Genomic DNA, 20,607 nt, shown 5'->3' on the forward strand with positions numbered 1-20,607 from the left:
GTGGATGACATGAAATTTGCTCGGGTTTATCAGAGGCAATTAATTTTTTGGGGGGGAGGTTGGAAGGATGGATAGTGAGGAGGAGAGAGGTGTGGCACTGCAGCTTATCAGGAATCGTGTTATTCCTTTCTTTCTTCTTCATGATTTTTATTAATTGCTCAACAGTGGTCTCACCCGAGTGTGTGGCAGGGATGAACTATCTGTTTTTCCTCCGTTTATCTAAAGCCGCGATGGATTCGAGCTCTTGCTGTGACGCCACGTTTACCCCCGGATTTGTCGAGTGGGTCGCAGTTTTGTTGCCATGAAGCCCTTAATGTCATGATGTGACCCTGAGTAACAAAGAGGCGTCATTTCAAAGTGGGCAAAGAAAAAAGAGCAGGAGAAAAAAAAAAATCAAAACTCAAAGGACAAATCGAGATACAACAAAATCCAATGGAAGAGAGAACAAAGCAAAGGAAACAGGAAATAAATGACAAAAGGAAGAGAGCAATGGTTAAAAACAATGAAAAAGTATGGATTGTACAGAAATGGAAGAAAATGAAGCAGTAAAGAAAAAAAGGTTGGCAGCAGGATGAGTAAACAAAATGTGTGGAAAGAAAACAGTAAAGAGTCTGGAGAAATCAAAATGGTGACTAAAAAAAACTAAATGAGCAACAAGATGCTGGGAAAGATGGAGGATGGATAAAAGGATGAAAGTGGCAGATAATCCATAAAGCCTTTACTAAAGGGGGTGGCTATTGGGTGGCAAGAGACCATAAATAGCAATTTTCCCGACTGTCACCGTTATGTGAAAACCTCATTACTCCAGGTTTAGTTTTTACTTCATCTTTTGACTTTAGCACGAGGTTTACTGAACACAGTCAAAACAACTGGACCTTCGGGCTCCTGAAATCTTCCAAAACCCAGTGGAAAATTCACGGTCATCCTGCCCGCCTCCCACTGAGAAGCGGACATTTCGCAGATACGTAGTTTCCAGGTGTTAGTGGCGTTATGTAACTTTCCCCTGCTGTCTAATGTTTCTGTTGTGGGCGGATGGAGACAGTCTGGACCAATCAGAGAGGCGGTTTGCCTCGTCATATGTGTGGAGCTGTCCCTGGTGCTGAGACACACTTACAGCTCAGTCTGAGTTTACTATACATCACTTCTCCGGGTCATAGCCGTGACGAGCACCCTGTGTCTGACAAACTACACCTCAACGTTCATTTCTTTTATTCCCTCGATATGACAGAAACACACAGGTCATATATTCCACCAGCTCCTCACCAGCACAGGGGGCTCCTAATAAACCCAGTCCAGTTGGACATTGCTGCAATTAAAATGAGCCCATTTGAGTTCAGGGTCTGTTTTATGTTACGACTAAATGAAAGCATCAATATGGGCTCATTAAAAGTACACTTGAGCTGCTGTACTTAATTATTGTATAAAGTGTCTTTAAGGTTTCAAGTTTGACTCACTGCAATTATATTACAACTGGATTTTGTGATAATTTGGGCATTTAAACTGGAAAACATGACGTACTTCAACTAGACTGAACTACAGCCTGACGCCTGAATCTCTGCTTTTCCTCATTGTCGTGGGTAGAAAATAAAACACTTACTCACTTACTTACATTTATGCTACTCAGTGTACACCTATACATCTCCATGAAAAAATATAGTATAGTGTGTTTTGCTGATCTGATGAAGCGACTACTGTACTTCCTATGGGTCCTTATGCTTAGGGAAAGGTTGTGAACTACATGGTATCTTGATAAATTCTATTGACACTGCATGATTTCTAACTCTACTAAATCTGGATGCACTGTACAGTATACTGAGTGTGAAATAGTTCATTTGTCCTGCATAGTCAGTTTACCGAGTGGAAAATGACTTTTAGAACTTCAAAGTTTCTTTGCAATGGATTTAACTGGAATATCAGCATTCAGCTCCATCACCTACACAAAACGTATTACTCATCATGTCCACATCAGATTCGCTTGATCTCTCTCCGTCCCTCACGTCATTTACATATTAGTCTCTATATTAGCACAGATATGACCAGACGGTGGCCCACACATCGACTTGACAAAATATGAGCAACACTTTCATTTTATCCGTCTGATCTCTCCCACCTCTGCTAAGACAAAGCAAACGTACCTGAAGTCCAGAGCTGACTATTTCAAAAAAAAAAAGAAAAAAAAAAAAGTCTATTTTCATTGAGGTGTGACCTCGGCACATCAAGCGCCTCCACTGCTTCGTGCTGTGCATGTTATTGCCAAAGAACCACTTTGGCTGAATTGGGCGTTTGTGTAAAACAACCGAGCTGCTCGCTGCAGCAGCACAGGGCTGCAAAGGGAGCCATTTCTCCAGAACGCAGCTCTGGTGCAACTCTCAGGGGTAATTAGTACCTTTGTGCCTATTGAACACATCAAAAGGCCTGCTCTGTCACATCTCCCCAGCAGCTTCATAATGCATGCAGAAAGAGAGAGGCGGTGGTGGAGATAGGGGAGTTGGGATGAGGAGGTGGTGGTGCGTGGTTGAAGCGAATAGCTATATATTGCAATTACAATGATGCTTGATGGAATGCGACCAAGGTTCAATAGAGATTTTTATCTGCAGGAGAAAAGAGGTTAAAAAGCTTACTTATAGAAACTGTGGGTGTAATGAAATGCACAGAAACAACAACAAAAAAAAAAAAAGACAGGGAGAAAAATGAGCCACCATTTAAAAAAAAAAAAGGTTTTTACCTTCTTTGTTGAAATATCAGTATTTAGTAAAAAATACTTGTTACTGAGGCCTGAACTTACCCTGGTAAATACACAGAATTGCCGTTTGATTTAGCTTCATTTTTCATCTGACCTCATGTTTGGTTGGGGAGGTGTTTTTGTTGGCACCCAGTGAAATGCTCATCAGAGCAGTGTCATTTTAAATCAACACAGAAGCTGTGATAATGGTTCCTGGGAGCAGTTAAATTAACATTTCTCATAATGTTCAAGGAAATGTGTTGATTTAAAAGTTGCTACATCCGTCTAATTCCACGCTAATCACCGTTTTTGTGGCCATTTTTTTGTCGTAATTTTTCATGGATGGAACAATTTTTCTCCCTCTGGCGCACAACAATTACATCCCCATTCTTAATCCTGCCTACACAGCTCCGAGAGCCTCGGGTTTTTTTTAACCTGGGAAACAGCCGAGACTGAGCACGACGCGCAGCTTCTTTCTGTTGCTGAGACATTAAAGATGTGGGCAGTAATTCAAAGGTGTGGAAAAGTGCTAGGATGACCTGAATTAACAGTTCTCCGATGTTCTCTTAGGCATTCACCGATAAAACCCTTTCTTCAAAATGTACTTTCCTTCTCGGTTGTTGCAGAAAGTCAGGGTCAAAATTTTTAGCACCCTTCTCCAGCAATTCTGGATCGAGAGGTGGGCGGACAAGGTCTGCACATTAGCATCACTTCCACTGATTCATTCATGCAAAAAAAAAAAAGACATGGAGTCATTTACTATAAGCCCATTAGTCAACCCACATTTTGGTGCAAAATTGAGAGAAAAGCCTCAGTCCTCCTTCAAATCTTTAGCCATGGATCCCTCAAATCCATCAGTTTTTCACTGTCCTGACACAGATTCGTGCACATTTACACTGATGTCCTTGGGGATTTATCCTCACCACTATCAAAATGATTACACTAATTACAATATTCTGATTTGGTCCACATGTGGAGGACTCTGTTTGGTGAGATGACTAAGACAAAGGGAGTCAAATAAGAAACTCACCAGTATCATGTGACCGGTGGAGATGTCCATGTTGGAGTGAGCAGGCTCCTCACTCCAGGAGGAGATGCTGCTCCGAGCCGAGGGACTGACGGCCTGGCCACCGTCGCTGAACTGAGACGACACGCTGTTGATCCTGGAGGAGATCGGCTCCGGACGCTCAGCGGGAGGTTTGACCGCCATACGCTGCCGACAGAGATCCTACACAGGGAGCAACGGGGTCAGCTGTGATAGAGGAGTCGTTTTTAAAAATCAGGCTCAAATAAATAAATAATACATGTTTCTGTGTCATCTTTCTGGTGGAGAAATGTGTTGTGCTGTATATATGTTATGTTTATCACACAGTACACTGCCGTGCTGCTACCCCTGTTGATAAATCTTCACTTTCATTATCTGACAGCTGCTGGTCTGCAATGCCAAGGAATATTTATTTGTGCGATATAGAAAAACCTATAAAGATACAAGCTGGGTGAGGAAAACATTTAATGTCAGAAAAAAATATCGCTGCAAATTTGAGACACTTTAAAAATAATTATTTTCAGCTGTAGAAGTTTGATGAGGTTTCACTGCTCATTCAACAAGCACCATCATTTCCACTGATTAACAGAAAACACACAATGTTGGGTCAGACATATATATATACAGTATCAGTCTCACATGAAATGAACCTGTGACAGGGGGGTCACGAAGTCCAAGTCCCAGACAGAGTCAGTGAAGCTGATGAAGCTTCTCTTATAATTCAGATGAGCCACTGCAGCCAGACCATAATTTGGTTGGACATCAAAGGCCGCCTTGCAAAGAAACTGCCTTATTTCTAACGTGTATTCCTGATTAGCCATATTATTTTAGTTCTCTTCCTCTACTCGAAAGTTCAAAGGCTAGAAAGTTCAAACATAAAGTAAAATGTCCACTTTTGGCTTAATGAGCGAGTGCTGGATGTGAGGAGTGGATCAGGACACAGAGAATATCATTTGTTATCAAAATTGACCTCATTAGATGTTATGACCTTCATGGGTAAAGACCTTCATTAAAGACTTTATAATGCTCCTGCGTGTAAATCAGAACTCATAAAACCACAAGCAAACCATGAGTCAGACAGGGAATTTAAGAGAAACAAGCTACTGCAGTTGAAATCCGACCGCCAGCAAACATATGGCAAAGAGTAGTGAACGAGTAAAACTTTCTACTACAAGGCACATAACCTCCAAATGTGCTGTGTGCTGGCCAGCTTCCAGGAGTCAGTGGAAAACAACATGCAGGCTCAGCAAGTCTTCCCCGGATAAATAGAAACTTTAGAAAAAGTTCTCAGCAAAGTGGAGCAGACAGTCTCTCAGCAACAAATACAATGTCTTCATTCATACGCCTGTCTGCTGGATATGTGACCACAATGAAATGTTGACACCACGTTAGAGTCTTCCTCCACGCCTTCTACACGACTCTCGGCTGGTACTTCAATGAGCTGCAGTGAACAATTGTATACAGGAGACAAGATAATGACACACGTAATGTTCTAAATGTAGAATTACAATTTCACTCATTCCACAAAGAGAGCAAATTGAGACATGTACACCAATAAACCTCCAATGACAGTTAAAGATTTCTAGTTTTTCCTTTCCAACACATCAGTGTGACAGATCTTTGGATAACGGCGCTATGATGCTGCAAATGAGATAAAAGTGAATATGATTTCTTCGGTCAAGGAAGTTCCAGTGGTATTTTTATCCCATCAGCAAATCAAGATTTTTTTGTACCGAAATGCAGCATCACTAATGCTTTACATTTCTAACAAGATGCACAGTATGTAGAAAAATAACTGAAATATTCTGCATTAGTGAAATATGAATTCATGGCCCATATGTTTATACCAACAAACACATAGTTTGCATGAACATCCCAAAAAAACAAAAACAAAACACAAACTACATATTTCTGAGACAGAATCTGTGGAGGAAGCAGTGTTTTACTTGACTTATATGTTCAATCCCTACAACGACTGATACATGAGTAATCAATAAGTCTGATCAATGTGTCCTCCAGTGAGACAATAAACTTCAACTGCCCCAATTCCACATTAGCTTGGATAAGCACATCCCATCGCTGCATGCGATCAGACAGTGGATTTAAAAAGCAGAAAGCAGTAAATGTCAGCGGGGCTGATGTATGTGAAGCCGTACATCAAAAGCATCAGCCTGCAAGGACACTGACTGCAACAGAAGACCCAGGCTGAATCTCCCTGGGAATCTGTGTTCCTTAATGAGGGAGATGCTGATGATTAACTAACGGTGTGTTTGATTGACCGTGGAGGTAATGTGAGCAGGCCTTCATTAATCTGGATCTGATCCGACTGATGTTCTCGTAGGTCGGCACGCTGACACTGATCTATGAGCTCGGACACAGACTCATAAATGTGAGCAGGTTATTAAAGTGCTTCAGTGCCCGGCCTGGGGATCTTAACAGCCCTGCAGGTGGGAGGCAAACACAAACATACCTGCATGTGAGGCCAGGAAGCAGTGAAGCACTGAACCACAGCTAAATATATTCTGTATCTATAGAAAATGTTTTTACGGCTTTTTAGTCCTTGTATTTTCACTGTAGCTTATAAAGGCAGCCTTGTTTTTGACAGTGCTGAAGAATTATTGGATGATCAGAAACTTATTCAGCAAAAATTCTGATAGAAGCTTATTAAGAAAAATGCCAAACACTCACCGGGTCAAGCTTCAGCTTTTGGGTTTGAGGATGTCATCTGGCGTTTAACAGATGAAATAATTGATTTTTAAATAAAAGGATGAACACAAATAGTTTTTAGTTGAAACCGTAGTTAATACATTTTTTGAAATTTTTGAATAATCTGTGGGTTTTTGTTTTTTCTGTTGGTCAGTTCAGGTCACCATCAAAGAAGAGTCTTAAAATATTGTTCTAATATTTTTGATTAATACGTGGAGGCCAAATGGATTTATCTGGTTTAGCTGTGTTTCCATGGTTACAGGCTGCATCATCTTCATCATCTCTTAATAAAACCATTTTAATGATGTCCAAATGATGAATGTCTTTAATAGTTAGCCGTATGGTAACTGGATTAATGTATAATGAGACTTTCCATTAGGTCTGGAATTTATGGTGTTTTTAGTATAATGACAGGTTCAGTTTAACGTTTGGTTTAGTTGCTCCAATGTACAAAAAATATAAATAAAAACTATTGGATTTTTGTGAGACTGATCCTTAATGATCCTGGGTTAAACATTTCTGCTTTCTAGTGGATCAATTTGAGGCCCAAACTTTCAAGAGGTTAAAAAAAAAAATCTTATCAGCTCAGGAGGGAGAAGCATCATGATGATGATGTGAAGCGTTAATTGGAGCATCATGACACATTAGTGTTAGCCTTTTTTTTAAAAAAATCATCATCAGAAACACAACATAGCGTCTAATCAGTGCAACACACTGAACTGTGCCTGTTTGGTCGGGGAGGGAAACACATGATCAACAACATTCATATTTCAGAAAACCCACACGGTCGACTCTGCCGCGCCAGCAGATTTTTTTATGATGTAATTAAAACGGATTCAAAATGGCTTCCCCCTGAGAGCCAATTAGAGAACAAAAAGGCAAAAATGTGAAGGAGCACCATAACCCAGGACAGGTTTAGGGTCTAAACAGTGTAAATTTACAGTCGCTGCACCTCCCCTCCTCAAGCTGCGTCCATACAAACACAGGAGTCTTTGTTTACAGTGTATTGATTTTCAAATCCACACATTTCATCAGGCGGCGAGACGCGTCACGTTAAGCAGCGTGGTTTACGAGCTGCACGAGAGTCTGGTGTGCATCCCCCAGCCTAGTCTCACTGTGGCTTTTTATCTGTGAACTCACGTCATTAATGACAGAGAAGGTGAGACCGACAGACAGGAGACGTAAAACACCCTCAGTGTGGTTTGTGCTTAATGTGGCCAAGCAGTTTAACAGATGCCTCTAAGTGAAACATCACAAGCTCCACAATCACTGAAATGTCCTCATTCCAGACTGTGAACTGCACTTGCTGATTTCATGCTATTGGTTTTTTTTTTCTGTTAATAAGAGGAGCTTGTTTCTTTCCCGGAAATTATTGATTGCACTAAAATCATCTTGAAAAGTCTTGGACCTTTTGTAAAAGTTTAGGTTATTATTGCAGGAGGACTGTTTTCAACACCCACTGCTGGAGCATTTGAGGACATCCAGTAGTTCAGTCTGCTGCAAAACGCAGCAGAAGACATTTGAATGCAACAACAACAACAAAAAATAAAAAAAGATCCTCTTCAGGATCACCACAGCACCGTCTGTTTTTGTCTTCTGTCTTCATTTTTCTAACAGCGTATGCAGCCCATGACCGAAAGGCTTCTTGGCAGGCTGGTTCTAAATCTCAGATGTTGAAGCATCTATTCTACCAATTGCATTAAGTTTGACAATAAATAAAGGTGGATAAATGTTCACCATGATGGATTACCACTGTCTAGCAAGCTTTAAGGCTTTTCAAATTGATTTAAAAATACAATGAAATTAATGAAAGCCAGTGTCTGTGTGGAAGGTAGGAAATCAATTCAAAAATTGATGGCGGCATTTGAAAAGTACTCGGCAGAAATTAGGTGATTGTTTTTATAAGAATTTTTAGCAAGAGAAACATTAGTATGGCACAAATAAGCTCATCACACCAATAGCTGCAATATAAAACTACAGTTAAGTTGAGACATCGACCTGCAGGAGGTCAAAATTTTAATTTTACAAAATTTGGCATAAAACAGCAACAGTCACCAGATTTTGAATATTTTATTTATCGGGAGAAATGGAAATTTTGTGTTTTCCTTATGTTCTGAAGATCATTTTGATTTATTGGTCTAAAATAAAACAAAAGGCTTTTTCCAATCCACCACAAAAGAAGGTAAAATAAAAATCAACACTGCTGCTAAGGTTCGAAGAAAAGAAGAAAAACAATATTGAGTGTGTGTGGAAATGTGTGATCGGTGTCTTCAACAGAGCATGTGAGCCTCATCAAACCTCCCTGCTTGAATAAAGTTTCAAAGAAAACCCTCAACAACCCCCTCACACGGGCATCATGCCAAGGAATCCACTATGCGCCACATGACCGTCTTGAATCATGCATCACCCGGGGGTGACAGCGGGCGTGTCAGTGTCGGGAGGCGTGTGCCCCCCAAAGAAGCCCCTTTTTTACGAAAGTCTGCTAATGGGGAAAGAAGGCAGGGTTTGGGGGTCAGGGTGTGCCAACAGGGCCCACCGGGGCCATTGGGCCCACAGGGGCACCTCTGTTTACATGCTCTTCTGCCCAAAACAAATGTAGGGGTCTTCACCCGGGTGTTTAGCCTTTGTGCATGAACAAATAAACAAATTAAAGGGGGAACATCAAACAATATGGTGGAGTCAAGGGAGGGAGGGACATGGGCCAATACTGACACCATTAGTTCTAGACTGAAACCCTTCACGCTAATAATAAACATATTTAAACACTTTCTAAGAATATCCCAGACCAGAACAACAGAACTCGTCTGAGCTCATCGGTGCCAGCAGCACACGACTGCCAAGTCAATGTTAGAGTTACTAAAGCTAAAGCCTGGTAATTATTATGTGTTAATGTTATAGTTTGGATTTAAAACACCGCTATTAAAAGCAAATGGTTGAAGATGCCATGTTTCAGTAACTCACTCCTGCAGAATCAACCACCGTGCACACGGTTCCTAGAAATACAGTATTAAGGTATGACCCACTGACCTGCCTTATCGACTGTGTGGGGTTTTTATACATCATTTATTCAATCCAGCACTCGTGGGTCCAACATAGAGACTTATAGGACATAAAGCAGTTGTCTAAAAATCCAAATTGTGATCTTTCAAATGAATCCCTGGGTTTAATAAATTAAGACTAATTTCCTTTTGAGTCTATGTTACATGGAAGCCATGAGGGGGAATCACAATGAAATCCACTATAACATTATAAGTCCTACTGCGAAACCTCGTATTACATGATAATTGGTTGGAAATCAAAAAGCCTCATTAAAATGAATGTAAAAACAATGCAGCAGTTAACTGAGGGCCATCATACTTCACACCATCACACCAATAGTAAGTGACACCACCTGGAAACTGATTTTTAATGAAGGCTTGTTATCATCAAACTGATTTATTCGACCAGCAGCAATAGAAAAGTGCAAAAAATAGGAAATAAAGAAGAGCTGACATGAAGAGAGAGGAGGTGTAGGACTGTGAGGAAACAAGACTTATTGTTTGTTTGTTTAATCTAAATTGAAACTTGCTGGAAACTTATTCTTTGGCAGTGTTAGATGATGTTAGCATCCCAGTGAAGGTCCTTGAAATTGAATTGAGACAAAGAGAGAGAAACAGTGTGAGACAGTCAAAAGAAAAAAAAAAAAAACTTATTTAATTTTGTCTTTAAAAAGTTGAGAAAATATGCAAATATGTTAAAATATTGTTTCCAAAGCAAATTTCACGCCATAGTTGATAATATCTTTAAATAAGATAATATTGCTCCAAGATAATATCTCTTGATTTGTGGAAAATCCACGAGGAAAAAGTTGAGTTCAGCAGCAATCGGATTTAATGATCTCACACTTTCTTCCACTCGGAGGGAAAAAAGACTTTTAGGAGCAGATTAAAGTTGAAATCAGATGTAAAGATAAACCGAAGGCGACGCTGTGGACCACATCCGCAGCAGAGCAATCCAGGGACTGACTGACTGACTCACGAGCATCATCCACCGTCTCCCCGCCCAGCGCTCCGACACGCTGCACACACTCCTCTGTCAGTGCCTGTCAGTCAACAGCTCCTTTGTCAGTGCCGGCCAATCCCATGCCGCTGTTTCAATGGGCCTCTTTGATTGACAGGCTGAGGGAGCAGAAGGGGTGTGGGGGCTTCAGAGGGAGGTGGTGGCATAATGATGTGAATGGAAGGTGTGTGTGTGTGTGTGTGTGTGTGAGTGTGTATGTGTAAGTGTGCGAAGGGAGGCCTCAAACAAACGTGCCAAGGGCAAGAATCATTAACATGCAGGGGCTGCATGGTGGATGTGTGCACGTGTAGCAGTGTGTATGTGCATGTTTATGTGCACGTGTGTGTGTGTGTGTGTGTGTGTGTGTTTGACAGCCAGGAAGAAGGAGCTGCAGTAGTAAGGCCGTCAGGCTGCCTGCCGCTTCCTGTCTGCTTTAATTGCATGTAGCCCTAGAGACTGCACACACACACACGCACACACACACACACACACACTCACAGAGACACAGAACCCAGCCCAGGGAACCCCTCAACACAGCGGCGCTGACAAAGAGACGAGGCTTACACGGCTAAGATGGGAGCTGAACAGGGAGGTCTTTCACTGAGGATGACGACGGCTCGCTGCCGAGAGTCGATAAAGACGACAGACAGAAAGAGGATCCACTGGAAGAGCTTTGGGAGCTTCCTGAGCAGAGCCGAGTAAACCTCCCAGAAATGAACATGAATGTGTTTGTTAGCCACGAGTCACATCAATAATGTGTAAATTTTAATTAGCATTTGCCAATTTAGAGACTTCAAGTGAATCTCAAAGGCAGGTATCCATAAAGATTCTCACACTGAGGAAAAGCAAATATTTTACGTAGACGTGTGGAGCTGAAATGTCAGCCTGTCATTAGACCTGTCAAATGTCAGACTTTGTTAGGTATTTAAACCCTGTCGCTTTTCCACATTCACCTTTTATGTTTACAGTTTCTTCCTCATTAGTAAACAATACATCTTCACACAAAGATTGACATCATTAATCTTTAACAGTCCCTGATGATGAGGTGAAGTTTGACGCTGCACTCAGTCTATTTCAGGAGTTAAAAATCCCCAGAGAAGAACATAAATGTAAGTACTTAGGGGATGGGCTGGGCTCATTATAAAATCAATGCTCACAGGACCACTCTCATTTAAAAACATGGTGGGGAAAAGGTCAGCGAGAGAGACGGAAAAATCTCAATCTAATTCTTTGCTCAAAAAGCCACTTAATATTGGATTCTGTAAATTAAATTTCACACCCGGCTATTCTGGCCAAAGGATAATTACAGCGAGCAGAGGGGGGAATGGAAATGACTGGAGATGGAAAACCTGTTGGATTGGTGATATTGCTTCACGTCTCAAACAACAAATTACAGCTGAAATCAGCCCACAGCATCAGCCTTGTTATAACTTGTCAAAATAAAACTTAAAAACCGAGGTTGAATTGGTGAAGCACGCTAAACACTAGAGATGCAGCCCTCCAGGTAAAGGTCAGGGTCTTTACCTTAAACCAGGAAGGCAAAGTTGTTCTACACGTTTTATTTAAAGCGATAAAATAAGCTGTGAATTTATTTTTACAATGGAAACAAAAAACCCCAGTGTAATTCAGAAAAAGGACGCACAGACAACCTGTGGTGTAACAACTTATTGACTATTCATGGTTTCTTTCCCCTGTCTGTGCCACAAGAGGACCCCACTCTAAACACAGAGGACAAATTCTTCTTCCAACAAGACAGAACAGACTTTAGAGTCGACGCCTGCGAGGATGTAAAATACCAAAAACAACAAAAAAAAAACAGCTTCACTTTTTGTTTGGAAGTATTATAGTTGATTTCTGGGAAACATAATTCCAGTGGTTGCAAGATAAATCTGTGGGGCAAATTCACTGATGGCGCAGTAACACATCCTACCTGATAGGTGGCAGTAGCATCACTGCTAGTGTCTGTTCCCAGGTTGGAGAGCTTCTCCTTGAGCTTGTGGTGAGAGCGATGGCGGAGGCAGTAGACCACGGTCGAGGCCAGCAGCACGCCAACAATGCACAGGATGGACACGACAGTGAGGATGAGGAACTTAGTGGACTCCGCCTGGCTGTACTTGGTGGGGATCTGGTTGATCTGGCTTCCCTGTGGTCCAAAAAAAAAACCAAACAAACAAACAAGATAAGGTTAATTATATGTTTCGGTTACTATTTTTATTTGAGGTGAGCAGTTCACAACCAAAGTAAGAGTTTTGATTCATCTAACAGAATAAAATCATCTTCACTCAAACAGCAGGTGCTCAGGTTTAAACTACGAGGGTGTAAAACTACATATGTACCTAAAAGACTACAGGCTTTAATGGTGGCCAAAATCTGCTACGGTTTGACACCACAGGATTAAAGCATCCACCAAATGGTCGAAGGCATTCGTTAAACAAATTGATCTGAACTGCCTTAACAGAAATAATTAATTTTGCTTCTAATATCGTCTGATTTTACACGAGGGGACGAAAGTGGAAATCACATGGTTCTTTTCTTTCCTTTTTTGGAATGACATAAATATGCATATCACTGTGCTCGATGAAAAGTATAATCACAAGCGTTTGTTCCACCATCTGCGCCCAGGAGTGCATAGAATGCATAAACTCCTGTTTAGCAAAGCATCCTGGATGTCTCCAGACAGCTCAACACACCGATTGCTATATTGGAGAAATTTTCCACCAACAGACGTTCTGCCATCTTGAGCAACTGCCTTGCCAATTCCGACCTCGGCGGCACTTTAATCCAGCGCGAGACCCAGATCCTTCAGCAAACAACTGGAGATGAAAGATTTCTTTTCACACAGTCTGCTGCTTACGATAACACAATGGACACATACTGTATGATAAAAGTCTGTTTGAACTGCTCCTTGAGTGGGTAAAAACCACCACGGAAATAATCTGAGAGCGTGAAAGTGGGTCTTATTGAGCTGTTCATTATGAGCTGCAGCTCTGACTGCTGCTTGCTGTTCATTTTCAGACACCAGCGTGCTCATGATAATGGGCCTGTTGTGTTTTACCTGACTACTAAGAGTTAACAATTGGCAACATAATTCCCCATTATTACACACTGCGTAGTGGTCTTGACAACAAAGAGCAAGGCAAGAACCAAAAGAGAAGAGCTACAAATTACGCTGCCAATGACAAGGCCTACAATTTCTCCTGACAGAGAATTATCCAAAGAAATCAATAGCAAAAAAAGCTTTTCTTGTCTCGTTTCTGCTTGGGAACAAGAGTTTTTTTGTTGTTTTTTCTTTTCCCCAAGTCTTTGCAGCACAGTAAAGCTGAATTTTCCCCCTTTTACTCAGAACATGTAAACACTTGCTATAGCTCATAATTAGCCTGCCTTGGTAGTAATTTTATGCTGCATATTAAGCTTGTTTGGTATTATTTTGTGCTGAATGAAAAGGAGAGAGTGGGAGAAAATCCTAAGATGCTCTCAACCTCACAGAAAGGCAGCAGGCTTGTCTCGAGGGTGAAAAGGGGGGTAGGAAAAAAAATCCCTGTCCCTCGGTGGTAGAGGTCACAGAGATTAGGCGAGGTACGGCGTGGTGAGTTAATGGAAAGGAGGCTTTGAAAGCGGTAAGGAGAAAGGGGGCAGCCCCGTCGAATCCCTCCTGCCTGCCTGTCAGCACAGAGAAGCCCTGAAAGCCTGGGAGGCGGGAAAAAGACGGCTCTAGCCTACACACGGATTGTTCTGGAATTCTTGTGAGGTTTCAGCGAGCGGATCCCCCTCTACCACCATCACTACTCGACGATGCCCCCCTATTGCCACCCCACCCCCTATGATTTCATTCATTGCTGCTGCTGCATTCAGCACCTGATAAAGAGTGCCTGCCGAAAGACCCACAGTGGGGGACAACAGTTGTCCGATGCTTTGTGGGGTGTCCAATTTGCTTGGGGAGCTCTAAGCCGTACTGTAAAAGCTGGTTGCATAGTAATGTGACGGCCTTGAAAGGAAACAGTGGGCGTCTCTGACTGGGGTGCTGCACTAAAGAGCGTTTTCTCAGTGCTAAGAAAACAATATAATAAAAAAAGCAGAATAAGAAATGTGAGAAATTCAGCTCTGAACCTCACTACATATAAAAGATTTATCTACTAGTAACCGCAGGTTACTACTAAGACTGTTCATAAATTAGTAATAAACATAATGCAGGGAGTCTGTTTATGTTGGATGTGTATGGACGCGGACGTTAATATTGCATTAGACATTTGTAGACGCAGACACAATTGATTGTTGTTTGTGTATTTTTAATGCTTCTTTTCATTAATATGGTCTTAATGTAAAAGATTGCAGCAGAAATATCAGCCATTAAGGAAGCGTCATAAACAAAAGTAGCTGAGCAGTAGCCGGGACGTTTTGTGGGCTTGGCAAGGCCATTAATAAAACATTACTGCTGATTCCACATGCTTCCACTGCAATCATCTTTTGCAAAATGTATTTTTTTTTTTAGCATGGATCAAATAACTTCATTTGTCATTTTACTCCCAAAGTCATCTCATTGTTTTGTCAAATTAAGTTTCATGGAGAGGGATTGCATCTTGCTCGGCTAGTAATGGCCCATAATTCAAAGCTCTAACTGTAACAGCTCAGTCATCTTTCACAGGACAGATGCCGGCGTTTCCAAAGCACAGCCCCCCCCCCCCCCCCCCCCCTTCCTCCTCACACACACACACTCACACACACACACTCACACTCACACACACTCTGATTCCACCTCCCCCATGGTCTCTTTATCATGGCTGCCTAGCATGTCCGTCTATTGATTCAAACAAATGTAGCCTGACCCCACCTGCTTAATCAAGTTTGGTTGCAGTTGTTAGCAACAGTAAAGAGGTGAAGGACTGTGCATCGCCGAGTGAGAGCGAGAGAGTTGGGGGTGTATGACTTGTTAGTTCCCATCTGTGAAAAACGAGCAGCCTCTCCGCCTGCGCTGCAGAGGCAGATGTAGCAGAAATTTGCAATGATTGAAAATCAAATGTTTGCTCAGGACAGGAGGTGGTACACTCACACAGGAGTGTAGTCTGTGTTACTGTGCAGAGTACTGTGCATCATTCTCACCAACTGCAGCAGGAAACCGAACTACTCAGTAGTAAAAATATTGTATAAATTTCTCCATCTAAACACTCATTTTTATTCCTGTCACCTATACCCTGTGTCTGATAATAAGAGGTTATCTGCTCTGAGGCCTCTCTCGGCTCTTCCTCCTGTGGCTTAACACTTTCAGTCAAATTACATGCTGATGTAAAGAGCCGCAGCCACTAAAGGTGAACCGCAGCTCAGCAGCAAGGAATTAAATCAAATTTAAGATTTGTGTTTTTGGTGCGACTTAAAAGTAAAAAAAAAATAATAATAATAATAATCTGAGACAACAACCAGTGTTGACTCAGAACCTAAATGAAACGGCGTTCAGCTTTCAATCCGGATCATTCCTGACGCAGATCACAAAATTTTTTTTATCACACGATGCAGGAAAAAAATACAGACAATCCTGTTTGTTTCTGGAGGAAAATCAAACATTTCGATCAAGTCCATGTCAGCGAGCAGGAGAAAATCAAAGAAAAATATTGTCTTCCCAAAGGCACAGGGGAGAAGGGAGTTCCTTTCATGCCTCCACTTCTATTGTCCATCTGCTCCTGCAAAAGCAATTGTACTTGCAAATTTTTCATTTCACATCGGCAAACGTGATTTGACATATAGTGTGCAGCTTCTCCTGACTATTTCTGAAAAGCATTACCATAGCCTGTCAAGGATGCTGGCTGGCTGTGTACGCTGCTGGGTTCAGCCCTTTTCAGCAAATATCAGACATGCTCCCTACAGACAGACAGACAGGCATCTTTGAACGGGATGAGAAAGAACAAAAACCCTTGAAAAGAGAGGGAAAAGAAACGCACCGCTGCAGAATATCTTCTTAGTTTTTTAAAAATTTGTCCTCCAGTGAATTTTTGATTCAGTTTTGCGGTAAAGTCCCCCCCTTCGACCAGGTCTATCCACACTGGGAGTGAAGTGTAAGGATCATTCTAATTCATCCACTTGCACTAATGTGCTTTACAGCTGTTATCAATAAGTTGGCAAAGATATTAAAATGAGATGAAATCAGTTTGGAAAAAGTAGAAAGAGACTGTGCTAGACACAAGTGTGTGTGTGTGTGTGTGTTTGTGTGTGTGTGTGTGGTTTTTTGTTTCTGGATTTGAGATGGAGGTTTAAGGGTGGAGGGGTTAGGTCTCCCGGTTGGTGTGTGTGTGACAGGGTGTATATGTGCATGTGTGTGTGTGAAAAGGGGGTGTGGATTAGCCGGGCTCCCACAGACAAAAGGCAGATGGATTTGCACGGCTCTGGCTTATTCAGAATGGGTGAAAAAAGGTCAGAGGGAGCGCGGCGGCCAGCTATTGTTTTCCTCCACGACGACTGCTGTAGGAAACAAAGATGTGTCCCTCACCTCTGATTCATCCTGGGCTTTTGAGAAAGTTCAGCCGAGGTTTTAACAAAACCTTTCAGCACACAGATACGCACGCACGCACACCACACAAATACACAGCTGCACACAAAGTGGATAGGTGCATCTACACAAGCTGGCGAGGGATTTTACACGCGCACACGTACCCACATTCTGATATGTAGAGCGATTCTACATTCGATGCACTCGCATCTGCAGGTGACCGCACATTTTTATGCTTGTAATTTTGTCGCACACCTACAAATGCATCCCGACACCCATGTGTGCACACTGCACACACACTGCACACACACGATACTGAGCAAAACTCCACATACACGATTTGGGGAAAAAGCCCAACACTGTGCTGATCTGACTCGTCTCTACCTTTTACAAATGTAAGACAAACTTCCATCTACACATCAAACAAAAAGACTTAATTTCCCTTTGCGTGTTTTTCTTTCCTGCTAGAACTTGAATCCCTCAGTCATGTCACACATTGCATACAAATTAGAATTGTCCCCCAAGTTGAACATCACTTGCAACATAAAAAAAAAAATGCACAACATGATTCAAAGTTTGTGCTCCCGCAGTATGAAGCCACAGCTGGAGAAAGTGAAAACAGCAGTGAACCCCATTAAAGTGAATGTTAGCACAATGTTAGGGTGAGATGCAGCTGCATGAAGCCCCTCATCCAGGGCGCGCCATCAATCAGCGTCTAAACTCCAAGGATACTCCCACTGCAAATTCAGCTTAAAAAATACTACTTTTACGTAAGATAAGTTGTTTTTTTTTTATGGAATTAGTTTTGTTTGGACACAAAATGCTAAAAATAAATATGGCCGTAACAGTGTAAGTGAAAAAAAAAATAAGGGACAGCATGTAAAATGGGGGGAATGCACTCCTCAATCCAACAGAGGAATGAATGAAGAGAAGAGCAACTGCAGGACAGACTCATCTTTTCGGGCATTTGATGTTTGGGACAAATAGACAAACTCAGCAGCAGCAGCAGGTTATGAGAAAAATAAACTACATCAGTATGCAGAACAATTAAATCCTACCAAAAATCCAGGATGAGGTAATGCAACAGACACCTCCTTCCACGTCTATTTCCCATTGCACTCCGGCTGCACCGACACCAACGACTCAGAGACAGCATCACACCGGCGGCGGAGGAGGAGAAGGAGAGAGTGAGCGGGAGAGAGAGAGAGAGAGAGAGAGAGAGAGAGAGAGAGTTTCATCTCCTCCCATCATCCCTTTTCTCAGTTTCTTCTCTCAGTTGCTTCATCCGTTGCAAAAAATTAATTAATTTTTTTTTAAAAAAAGGGAAAATGCACCAAAAAATTTCTCTTCTGTCTTTTCCTTGACGCATTTCAGCACGTGCTCAGAAAAGAGAGGAGAGGAGAGGAGAGGAGAGGAGAGGAGAGGAGAGGAGAGGAGAGGAGAGGAGAGGAGAGGAGAGGAGAGGAGAGGACCAGTAGCCTCCACCACCTCCACAGAGCGGAATGAGATGCTAGTTTTTTTCTGAGAGAGAGACTACAAAGTGCACTGTAGGGCTCCTCCTTATATTCCTCCCATCCCTGCCTCCATTCTCTTCCTGTCTACAGCACATGTCACCTCCCCTCGTTGCCATGGCAACCACTCCACATGTTGCCGACAGGAGGAAGAAGAGGAGAGGAAGAGGAGGAAAAGGGAGGCGGCGGGGCAGGAGGGGGCAAAAAGAAAAAAGATTAGGAAAGAGGAAAGGATGAGGGGAAAAAGGAAGGGATGAGGTTGCATGGAAAAACGAGAGGATAGAGGGAAAGATGAAAGAATGGCAAAAACTAATTCAGACTCACGCTGAGACTTAAAATCTTGTTTTCCTTCAAACAAATTAAAATGATTCTGAAGATGCTTTGCATAGTTATAGGAAATCTCATGCTCATGTGTCAGGAAATAGAACTGAAAGTGCTTCTTGTCTCCAATTAAAAAAAGTAATTCAGCTGGGAAATGATAGGAGCAACAGCTAGTGCAGGAGCATAATGTGCTATAGATTAAAAATGAGGGAAACATCCAGTCTGTCCACTCATCATTAGGAAACAACCATCTACAATACAGGAATAATTAAACCACAGTTTTAGACAAACCACACTGACAAGTCAAGTGAACAATGTCCCTTAGAGTTTTCTTACCACTGTGCAAATACAAAGACAGTTTACCAGCCAAGGTACAGAAAGAGGTTTCAGTACAGAAATGCCAAAAATAGTTGATGAGCTGGTTCTTCCTTTTATTTTTCAATTTTTTGATCTGTACAAATCAACTGTTCCCTAAATATTCTATATATTTCTTGCATATGCATAAAAGTGACCAATGTATCATGATTGGATCTTGTTTAAGGTGAAATATTCATATTGTCATTGGTATAAAAAAAAAAAAAGCAATCTAGCAGTCACTAAAATGAAAATGTTCACGTGCACTGACAAAATGTGGCAAGCAGCTTTTTGTGAGCTCTCACTTTTTATTACACTTAAAACTGCGACTTTCTAACGGTAATTTGAAGCTAAATGTGAACCGACATTTACACAGAAACATATTCAGGATAGATCCAAAGAAGATTGAAACTTCCTGAAATATTGTCAAAAACCTGCTGAACATGAGCAAAACATAAAACACACTGGCCAGAAATTTTGTTTTGACCAGAAGTTGAAAATTTCCACTGGAGTTAGATTCGTACTCAGATGGATGTTTATCTGTCGCTCCATCTACTTTACTGTGTTAATAGTCTTTGGTAAATAGAGCAGTTGTCAACAGGAGACAGTTTATGCTGTTACTTTGCAAGGTGACCCACACACACACACACACACACACACACGATGGCCAACCTCAGGCCTAATCAACAAATAAGGATAATGAGTTATTAGCTGTGGAGAAGGAGGCTCTGAGACCAATGGAGGACTAACAGCTGCAGCAAACATGGGAGGATGGTTAGAAAATTAAGACATAAAGGTTCGTGTTTGTTGGCATCCTTGTGTGTGTGTGTGTGTGTGTGTGTGTGGATCTGAGAGGGGGGGTGACTCTTCAGTTTATCTTTCTATTCAACCAAACCCCCCCCCCAGCCCGGTCTCCTTCACCCCCACACCTCCTTTTGTCCCCCTTGGCGACAGCTGGAGGTGGCAGGCAGTGAGGACCCTGCTTTGCTCAGTATGTGCTTGGTTGGTAGAGATTTGGAGGAGAAGGTGGAGGGGGGTGTGTGTGTGTGTGTGTGTGTGTGTGTGTGTGTTGGGGGGGGGGGTGACCACTGCCTTTCAGTTTGAAGCCTCTCCCCCTGCATCCCCCTCCAATACTTCTCTCGACCCCCACCTACTCACACAGGCTAACGAAGAGGTGTAAGGGAGATTCAGGCACCAGTATTTCTTTTTCATTCCTCCTTAGCAGTTTTTAAATCGCGACCCCGTTTTATTCTCTACAGCTACGCCCCCAAAACACACACACACATAAGCCACCACCACCTCTACATGCTCTCACTCCTTCTGTCTGTGTCTGCATCACAGTTGTAACCACAGCTTACAGGAGGTTTAACCACCTCATTTACTCACCGTGAATCTCAGGCGTCTAATTCAGTGAAGTGAGTGCTTTAACTTTGGC

General features: G+C 42.0%; 1 protein-coding gene across 1 annotated transcript in view; it reads right to left on the minus strand.

Moving 5' to 3' along the window:
* Positions 1-20,607, minus strand: part of LOC113134014 (receptor-type tyrosine-protein phosphatase N2-like) — a 178,509-nt gene that overhangs the window by 37,806 nt on the left and 120,096 nt on the right. The window contains exons 13-14 of the mRNA XM_026313186.1: positions 12,442-12,654; positions 3,753-3,950 (exon numbers count right to left, since the gene is read on the minus strand). Coding sequence (XP_026168971.1) covers positions 3,753-3,950; positions 12,442-12,654 — 411 coding nt within the window. The remainder of the gene's footprint in view (positions 1-3,752; positions 3,951-12,441; positions 12,655-20,607) is intronic.

This window comes from Mastacembelus armatus, chromosome 17 (assembly GCF_900324485.2).
Source record: "Mastacembelus armatus chromosome 17, fMasArm1.2, whole genome shotgun sequence".
Classification (NCBI taxonomy): domain Eukaryota; kingdom Metazoa; phylum Chordata; class Actinopteri; order Synbranchiformes; family Mastacembelidae; genus Mastacembelus; species Mastacembelus armatus.